Here is a 10,298-nt window from a genome sequence, read left to right on the forward strand (position 1 = left end):
AGGTGGGGGTTGGCCAGCAGAGCTAGAGAAGGGTTTGTTTTCCTTTCTCTCAATGCCCAGGAACAACCTGGGGCAAGAAGAGCAGACAAGAGACAGGATTGTGCAGACCTGCTATCCTCATTTCAGCCCTGGGCAGCCCTATGTCCCAGGTATGGGCAGGTGCTCCATCTCCTGGGAATGAAGGGAGGGAGGATACAGGCTCCGAGCAGCACAATTTGCTTGTCTTCCAGCCAAACCCTGACTGTACTAGTCTTCCCTTGCTTCCTGGAAAGTGGCAGATCCCAGTCTCTGATGGGCAGGGAGTCCCAGCTAAGGGTGGATGCTCATTCCTGGAGCAGCAGGCTCTGCATCCCACATGACACAGTGCTGTCAGCTGCCACCTCTCAGCCAAGACCAGCTTGGCCTGTGTGAATGCTACTGCCTCATGCTGCTCTGCTCCTTTCCACTGATGCTCACAGTCAAGTGTTACCTTTAACCACCCCTGGGCAAAGCAGACTCCCCCATGGCCAATCTTATCTCACCTTAGAGGTGTGGCCCTTGCAGATTAGCTGCCTTCTGCAAATTTCTTGCTCACAGCCTCCTAGCTGAGGCCAGGGCATATATACAGAAGCAGTGCTGTACATGCAAGGCAGAGATAGTTCTGCTTGTCCCTAGCCCAGAAGCCAGGCCCACTGTAAAACTAAGTGTGGGTGGCTTGATCTGGTCCGGTGGGTGCACCAGGACTTACATTTGCTAAATTTCTGACCCTCTGAGTCAACTCTTGCATGTGTTTAATTTCCTAATTAGCTGGGCATTGGCATCTGCATTTTCAGCATGTGATGCTCACACAGCTGAGCCAGTCCCCCTTAGCGTGTCTCCTCTGTCAGTTTAGAAATCATTACCCCCTCTTTTTTCATGTCAGCAAGAGCAAGATGTCATTAGCTGCTGTGGCTACTCCCTGCATTGCTAGAAGGACTGCACTTATGCTGCTGCTGAGCCACTGCTGTGTCCCTCTGCCCTGCTGCCTGCACAGGCTTGCTTCTTTCCTCAGGAGAAGGAAGAGTTAAGAAGCATAACAAGAGCACAGCATGATACAGTGAACTGGGTTAATGCATGCAGAGATTCCTTGCTGTATCAGGAGCAAATTGCATTCAGGACACATCCATCAGGCTAGTTCAGAAGTGTTTGCTATTTTGCCCCCCATGCCTGGCCTAATGTTCCTTTCTCTGCAGTGAACTGTCTGCCAGCTGTGGCTGTTCTTGGCTATCAGCTGAGCTGTTCTGAATTATGTCCTCTTTATCCACAATCTCTGCACTCCAGGCAAGAGGCCTGCTATTCTCTTAGGGAAAATGACTTTTCTGCCCTGATGTAGGGAGTGGGAAGTCACCTGACCTAACTGTTGGTCAGGTGCAGATGTTCTGGGCCTTACAGAAAAACAAAAACTTCTCCAAGTCTCTCTGGTGCAGGACCATGTTGTCGTATTTGAATGATGCTCCTTTGCAGTGATCAGATACTGCTTCCTGTCACCCTGAGGCACTGAGAGGTTTTCCACACAGCAGTGATTCCAGCTAGGTCCCTCTCCTGACAGCAAGTTTCTCCCCAGGCTTCTCTGCAGGCTTTCCCTGCCTCACTGCAGCCTACACCAGCACTCCTGTGGTCAATGCTGGTAGGAGATGCTGCACCCTCTGGACATCATTCTCTAAGCTTGGGAGACTGAACAGGAGCCAGAGCCCAGCCCAGCTTTCCTGGCCGTTTGGCTGAGCAGCTGCCATGTTTCCAGTATCTCCCACAGTGTTAAGGGAAGGCGTTGATGATGGGTGTAGTCAGTTTGTTGCCTTCTGCAGCACAGTTTGTGCTCATCTAGGATATGGGTGTGTGCTGCTGGCTTCCTGTGAGGCCTAGATCCAAAACCCTCCATATGTTTGGGCTGGGTCTAGGGGATGGAAAGGTTAAATTCCTCATGTCACAGAGGCACTGTCCAAACACCCTGCTACTCTTTTTTACAGGAAACACATTAGCGTGGTCATCAATTTGCACCTGAGGTTGTAAGTATCAGGCACAGGAATGGAAAGAGCCTGGTTTTGATTACAAATGGAAGAAGCTAGAAATACTGAAGCAGGGGACAACAAAAGTAACGAAGATATTTACCTCTGGTCTCCTATAGGATAAGCTTAGGCTGTGATGTCATTTTGGTTTGTCTGTTCAAGTAAAATGAAGGTTTGTCACACTTTATCAGCCCTTCAGCAACTGACTTATGTGCACCTGGTAGGACTGGACTGGCTTTGCATCAGCCATGTGGATGGGAGGAAAAGAAGTCCTCATCCCCTTACATTACTTACTATGCTGCTCATTAGGCTCTAACTTTACTCTGCAGAACAAGAGAGTTCTTGAGTACTGACCTGTTCAAAAAGGCATTGCCAAAGGCGTTGAGTTTCCTGAAGGGCTTTTTGGGATCCACCACCAACGCGTTTCCAGGAACGATTCCTTCCACATCTCCTTGCATAACTGCTATAAAGGAGTCAGTTGTAGGCTCTGGTCCAATCCTCATCCCTGGGAAATCCTGCTCCAGCAGGTACCTGTAAGTGAAAAAACAGGGTGTGGGCAGGAGCCATGAGCTGCTAAGTCCTAAATGAGTTGTACTGAAGATTGCAGTGCAATTATGAAGCTCAAGAGCATGGATTCTTCCGAGACTATTTTTAACACTGTCACTCAATTATTTGATAAATGTCTTGGTAGCTTTTCTACTTAGGATCTCAACACTGAAAGCTCATTTAAGGTGGATTAAGAAATTAAGATGATTATAGCTGCTGGGAAGAGATTCTCATCATGTTGCATCATTTTGTGTACTTCAATCCTCAGCAGACTTACCGCAGCAAAGCAAAATCAGCAGTTCACTGCAATCGCAGAGTTAATCCTACTACACACTAGTGTTAAACCACTACACTCCTGAAACCCTACTGGCTCTTGGTGCCAATATCAATTGCTTGGCTGCTGCTCGATTCAGCAGACTCTAACAACTAATGTGCTTAGCCACCAGTCCAAATCAGTTGCTTAAATGCCAGCTTCCCCTGCACTTGACTGAAGTCTCAGTCTCTGTCCTTGTGTGCTTCTGAAATGCAGCCACAGGCCTGCACTACAAACTGCTCAAGCATACTGAGCACCACAGATGTGGGTGGGGGAGTGTATTCCAAGCTGTATATCAAGCTAGACAGCACACTAAGTACAGCATCCCTTATCAATTCCTGAAGGTAGTTTGGCAAATTTCAGGGTGCAAAAAGCCACCTGCTGATGCTGTGCTGAAAACTAAGACCATTATGTGCATGTGGCTCGCAGAAGGAAGCTAGAACTGGTCTAGCCCTCAGTATGGGATGGTGTCAGAAGTGACAAGGAATAAGCTCTGGCTAGTTACATGAATAAAATTACTACCTACTATGGAAGTTAGTATAATAATGTGTTGCTTCTTGCCAGAGGGTAGCTGGCCCTCCCTCTTCCCTTGCTTTAACCCAATCCTCAGAAGGTAGAAAGATTATTTCAGAATTGCTGTGATGCTAAAACTAGATTATGGGGATGTCGAAAAGGAAATTAGAGAAGGACTGGAGATTTTTTTCATGATTGAGACTGATATCTCAAGTGAGTCTAAGCACCAGAACTGGTTCACTCAGGTGAGTCTTAGTGAGGGAAGTCCCTGTGTGAGGGACTATAGGACCATTGGCATGAAGGCTTGTAATAACTATTTAGTGGTTCCTGCTTTCACTGTCATTTTAATATAGGAAATCACTATCTAGTGTTTAAGGAGCAACAACAACAACAAAAAAAATCTGCAGGCTATTTATTGATACCATGTCAGCAAATGTGTCTTCAGTTCCCAACAGGCAAGGCCAAATCAACTGGATCTAGAGGTAAAACAACCAAATGTATACTCAGGACAAATCACTGATACTTATCTGGCTTGGTACATGCTCAAACTGCAACAAGAATACCTCCACAAATGATATCCATAATTCTCTTAGGAGATGACCACACCTTCTTTACTGGTGTATTATCATGTATTTTCTTGTATCTTTTGTCCAAACTGATTTCCAAGTCCCATGCTCACCAGAAGGGACTCTTCTTAACTGCAGAATTCTGAGATGCAACAGCAGCTGTTGAGCAGCTCTTAAAAAGACCTGAAATAATCCAGCAAGAGAGCATCCCTCTGACCTCCTATACTAGGCTGGATATATCCCATTTACCTAAGCCTAATGAAAGGTTTTCTCAAACTTTCCTATAAAAGTGGATCACTACTTAAGAAAAGCAGACTGCAGGTAGTCCTGGTGTGTGTCCCCTCTGTGACTGGGGATCACAATATCCCTTCCTGGCAGCCAGAGCAACTCCTCTCTAGCTTGAAGCACCTGGGAACAAGGAGGGGTTACTTCTCACCCACCAAGGGCTCTGTAGGCTATCATCTGAATGTTCTTGGTTCAATTCCCTGGGAAGCTCTTTACATTATTTGCTAGGTTAGAAGCCACTTAGTCAGACTTTGGCAACTTAGCTTGTGACCCCAAGATGGCAATTCACTAGTCCCTGATGGACATTGCTGTCAAGCCAGTGGCTTTATACAGATGGAAATTCACTGAATCCATAGAAATAAATCTTTGCATTCTCCCCATGCAAATACCAGAGAGAAAAGAAATAGGCAGCATTAACAGCTGCTAAATATAACAAGTGAAGGGCTTTTGAGAAAGGCCCCTTACTCCTGATGTCAGGTTGCAGCCTTGCTGTAACAACCACCTTTTTTCTTTTTTAGAGGCTTGAAATGCATGTGTAATATGACAGCTTTTGAGCAGAAGTGAAAATTATTTGAGGGGGGAGTTGTTTGTTATTTATAGACAAAGCTTTCCAGAAAAACTAACTAAAAGTCCCGTGTGGAACAGCAACTCCTCCAGACAGACTGTTTGAAAGAATTTTATCACAGCTCCACTCAGCTAACATTTCAAAGCATTTCTGTGTTTATTTCTTGTGTAAGACTTAAAAAAAAAAAAACCACAAAACAAAAAATCCCAACAAAAGCACAAAAGAAGTAGCCACACACCAGTGTTATTGACTTATGTGCAACAAGTGGTACGAAACCAGAGATGAAGATTTGTACTGCCCACTATCACAGCATCTATTTTAAGTGAGGCCTCTCTGGGAGATTTGGGTACATTGTGCAGCAGGGTGTCAGCAGCATAAGAATCTCATTGTGCAAAGGACAAATACAAGGGGTTGTATTGACACTGCCTGATGGGGGGAAGGCACTTCTGCTCAGCAGTGACACAGCCTGCCCTAGCTACCAGAGGCAAGATAGAGAACACATGCAGTTGTCACATTTGTGGGGATTTCTGGGAGAGAAGAGCAAACAACAGCTGTGGAAAACACCAACCACCAGCAAGCAATTTCCTCTGCCAATGCTGCACGCCTTAAGGTGAGCTGCTGAACAACTTCAAAGGCCTGGGGGAGTGACTCCCAGCCAGGTTAGGGAAGTCTGTGGAGTAAGGGAATAGGTTTTTTATGACCAATCTGCTTTTTAGAGAAGTGTCTGGAGTCAGTATGTGGCTGGAAGCATCATGCTGTTTGCCTGTTTCAGGCCTGTTCCTGGGAAGGGCCAGGGCAGGAAAGCTGCACTAGTGCCAGCCCAGCTGGGGGTTGCGTTTCCCAGGTGGATTTGGGGATGGGTAAGGAAGGAGAGGCCGGGCTCCCCGGGCAGGAGTGCCGCAGGATGTGGGGGAAGGGGCTGCCTGCCCATGATGAGTCATGCAGGAGCCCTGCAGGATGCTGCTGAGTGTGGCAGCAGAGGTGATGCTGAGCAGAACGGGAAGAAGGGCAGAGCAGGAGGAAATGGTGACAACTGCCCCATGCAGGCACAGATGAAAGGTTCAGGGCTGCAGGGGGAGGTTGTACACTGGAGCTCTGTGTATAGCCTGTGACAAACGGCGTGGAGAGGCCAGGACATGTAAATGATTAGCTGTAGGAGGAAGGGGTGGCTACACCAGAAAAGCAAGCTATGTTGACAGTTAGTAGGGCTCTAGCAGGCTTGTTTATTTTATTAGCAGGATGGCTGGACTCGAGCCAGGATTATTTTTAGAAATGACCAAGGAATCTAAGTTAATTAGGAGAGTAATGTTCTGTCCTCTACTCCCACTCTCTTACAGGAAACATAAAAAGCAATAACATTATAAAGGCAGGCTCCAGTGAGATCCTGCAGTGGCTGTCACATATTCCCAGGTAGAGGGGTTGAGGTGTTGCCTTGCTCCAACCAGCACCGACTTTCAGCCCCCAACCCTATGGAAAAGCATCAGCCACGTGTATGCTGAGGAGAGAAATGGGAGTGAGCACAAAGAGATGATACAGCAGGAAGCAGGAAAGGAAAAGCTGCATTGCAAAGCAATGCAACACCTTTCACGTAGCACAAAAAGGCTCAGTTCTGTGTCCCTGCAAGGAGAAGAGGGAACAGCCTGGTTCCACTGGAAACAAGCCATGCTCTGGTCTCGCTTCACTGGCTTTGACCCACACAACTCACCTCCCTCCTCCCTGGCTCAGCCTCTAGGAATGTTTCTCACTGCTGACCTTGACTGCCTTTTTTCTGCCATCAGGTCCTGACAAGAGAGCAGCCTCACTGCAAGATGCTGCAGCTTAGGTGCTTCAGAGCCTTGCATTTCTTCCTTGTTTCACCTCAGATTCTTCAAAACAAGGAAAGAGGTTTGGAAGACAGACATTCCTTAGGTAGGTGACTAAGGGTCTTTTTTTTTTTGGTTAGGTGTCTTGGGATCCAGGTAAAGTGGGACTGAGTTCATTCCACATGATTGTTTACTAGCATTAAGTCATCTCCCTAAATTGCATGGCAGTACAAGCAGGATGCAATTTAAGAGTGGAATTGATACGTAAGGATAACCCTAATTATCCCCCATCCAAGATTGTGGACAGAATGTCCAGAGGCTGTTTCTTGCTTCACTCTACTGCTAAGACATAATGGTTGTCAACCCTCCCACTTCCTCCCCCCAGCCCCCTTTAACTCCTCCCTGCTCTCAGCTTTAGCTCCCACTTGCCTTCCCACAATAACTCTGGATGCTAATCTGGTGCTTATCCCAGCTCTTTAATGAGCACTGCCTGCAAGCTCACGCTGGAAGCCTGTCACGAGCAACACGAGGTTTTCTGCCCTTTGTCTGGGAACACACTGGAGTAACAGACTCTCACACTTCTCCTACTGTTAGAGAGCCTGGGGTTCTACCAAAGTTCTCAACTTTCACCTTCTTAGGCACTATTTTAAACAGAGGGCTCTGCCTTTCTGGAAGGCCCATTTGGCACCCCAGTGAAGCAGAAGCTGCCAAAGCTCCTGGTCACTTTTGCTTGACCATCATCTCTGTAGGCTCATCCCAGCCCTGTGCCTGGAGAAAACTGGGAGAAGAGGACACAAGCATGAGTGAAAAGCAGCTGTCAGAGGCTCAGATCCACTTGCTGGCAGAAGAAAGGTTGTTGCTGCCATGCCACATGAGCAAAGACTCAATCTTCTTTTACCTGGAACGTGCTCTAGGCACCCAAACTTCCTGCAAAAGGAGCTGAGGCTTACAGAAGAAGGACTTCACTGAACAGAGAGGGGCAAAGGCAGGAAGCCTCTGCTAACAGCATCTCGGTGAGACTGCAGGGAAACACTGATGCTGACAACCCCGAGAAAACAATTAGTTAGACAGCCTTATCAGGAATTCAGCAATTCCTCCTGTTCAGGCTCTGAGTGTCTGTAACCCAGAGGACAGAAAAAGCTTTCCAAACAGGTTTGGTATCAAGTCACAGAACAAAGATCTGGGGTGGAACCAGGCATTTGTGCTATCCTCTCTATTTTTCAGAAGAGTAACTCCCTTTGCAAACATGTGCAAAATGCTTCTTTTTGCACCACTTCACCATCCACCTGACCTGCCCATATGAGAAAAGCCTTTTAACTCTTAAACTTTGTTTGCCAGGTACATGCCAAGGTAGCAGAAATGCATTCTGTTCTTGGCTCCTGACCAGGAAATTTAGCAGCAGGAATATTACAGCACACTGAAAAAAAAAGCCCCTGCATTTCTCAAGGTCATTCCTCTAGAGGTACAGTCAATTTGATTCACCTTTCTCTACTCTCTGCAGTTCCCTATTTCACCAAGAAATACTGGTAGAACAAAGGGCTGGCTGCCTGTGGCTAGCGTCCAGATTTACACTGGGGTAATTCCACAGATTTCAACACAGCCACACCAGAAAAAGGCTGGAATTTAACGCTTAGCTTATGAATCACATAGGAAACACGGACAGCGCAGCTTCAGCTATGATCCCAAGGGAAAGGCTGCTGCAAGTTGAACTAGCAGCATGGCTGAACAGAGATCCCTGCAACCAAGTCCAGCCGGAAAAGTTTAACCCTCTCTGCGACAGTTTCACATCATCGAAATGAGAGAGTCGCTGGCAGCTGCTCTTTCTTTACAGTTCGAAAGGAACTCGCTGCTCCCAGCATCTCGGCCGAGCAGGACACAGTTAAAACGGGGCTCTCCTTCTGGAGCCCCGAAGAGGGGCAGGTCTCTCTGCGCACAGGCACACACGCTTCTCTCAGTGGGTTCTGAGTGCTGTCTCTGGGACAGTGCAGAAAAAGACAGACAAACGCAAGCGCGTAACAGCAACGCCTGCGAACCGAAGCACCCCCTTTAAAGCTGCCTCACCACTCGAAACCTGCAGCAAATGGAAAAGAATCGCTATCACAAGGTTCCAGCCGGGCAGTGCAGGCACGGAATGCCCCGCGCGAGGCTTCCCAAAGCCTTTGCACTTTGAACGGCCAGGAGGGCGCCGGTGACTCACACACATCTCCGCGCTCCTGCCCTGCCTGCACTCCTCAGCCCTGCCCTGGGCTACTTTTTGCCACGTCGGTGTTTCATGGGACATCTTACACCACCCTGTGCTTGCGAAGGGATGCTCTGCTTTTGAGTGGAGTGAAAATGAAAATGAAAAGCTGTCGAGGGGACGCGAAGGGGGTAACAGAAGGGGGATGGAGCCGTAGCACGGGTAGCAGAGACACGTTCTGCCCCACCCCAGTGCCCGGGCATCGAGGGTGTAGGCATGGCTGGGAGGGGGGCAGCGGGGTTTTACCTGATGAAGGTGGTCTTCCCGGTGGAGTACTGCCCCACGAGCAGCACCATGGGCTTGTTATCGAAGTCGGCATCCTCCAGGGCGGGCGAGTGGAACTCGTGGAACTTGTAGTGTTCTTCCAGCGGCAGCAGCTTGGTCTTGTAAAGCTTCTTCAAGCCGTCGCTGACCGTTTGGAACACCTCCGGATCCTTCCGCCGACGGTCGTCGGTGCCCAGCCAGCTGAACATCTTGTGGCCTCCTGACGCCAGCTCCGCGACGACCACCGGGGCTGGGCTGGGCTGGCTGCGAGCGCGGGCTAGCCGCGCATCCCCCTCAGGCCGGGCGGGCCTCACTCCGCTCCGGCGCCCACCCGCAAGGGCCGTCCGCCCTCACGCCACCTGCGCCGGCGATTTCAGCCAGAAAGCGATCCCCGCGGGAAGCTGAAGGAGCGGCTCGTCCGCGCAGCCCCGGCCCAGCGGCACCGGCGGGCGCCGCCTCCCTTCACGCCGCCGGCTCCCGGCGTGGGCATGGCGCGGAGGCCCGGCCCTCCAGGAAGGGGGCGGGCGCCGGAAGCTGGCCGTTCCTGGCGGGCGCCGCCCGTTCTCCCCGGCGGGTGAAGCCGCGCTGGGCGCCGCCATGTTGGGCAGCGGGAGGGGCCGGGTCCCGCCGCGCCCCCTGGGGACCGTTGGAGGGAGTTTCAGCCTGGCCGCCATTTTATTTCCTTTCTCGCCTCGCTGTGGAATAGACCTTAAAACATCTACTGAAATGAGCCGTGCGAGTGCAAATCTGAGAGGGAGACTGCTGTTCCTGAGCACTGCCGGCCTCATCTGGGTCTCCAGCCTGTCACAGAACGGGTCAGGTTGGAAGAGACCACAGGGGTGGTCCAACCTCCTTGCTCAAGCAGGGTCATCCCAGAGCGCATGGCACAAGATTGCCATAAGATGGTTCTGGAATACTCCAGTGAGGACTCTCTGCAGCCCTTTTGGGCAGTATGTTTCATGTGTGGTCATCAGCACAATAAAGACGTTCTTCCTTCCTTATACGCAGGTAGAATTTCCTGTGCTTCAGTTTCTGCCTGTTGTCTCTTGTCCTATTGCTGGGCAGCACTGTGAAGAGCCTGGCTCCATCCACTTGAGATATCTAAAGGGGAAATCTTGATATCTAAATAGATATCAAGAGTATCTTGTTATCTAAAGGTCCACTTTAGATCTTTACACACG

At 49.4% G+C, this 10,298-nt stretch overlaps 1 protein-coding gene across 1 annotated transcript in view; it reads right to left on the reverse strand.

The window, feature by feature from the left end:
* Positions 1 to 9,605, reverse strand: part of EHD3 (EH domain containing 3) — a 29,920-nt gene extending 20,315 nt beyond the window's left edge. Inside the window, exons 1-2 of the mRNA XM_009096147.4 lie at positions 9,100 to 9,605; positions 2,379 to 2,555 (exon numbers count right to left, since the gene is read on the reverse strand). Coding sequence (XP_009094395.1) covers positions 2,379 to 2,555; positions 9,100 to 9,326 — 404 coding nt within the window. The 5' untranslated portion in view covers positions 9,327 to 9,605. The remainder of the gene's footprint in view (positions 1 to 2,378; positions 2,556 to 9,099) is intronic.
* Positions 9,606 to 10,298: the final 693 nt, after the last annotated feature.

Source organism: Serinus canaria, chromosome 3 (assembly GCF_022539315.1).
Source record: "Serinus canaria isolate serCan28SL12 chromosome 3, serCan2020, whole genome shotgun sequence".
Taxonomy (NCBI): Eukaryota; Metazoa; Chordata; class Aves; order Passeriformes; family Fringillidae; genus Serinus; species Serinus canaria.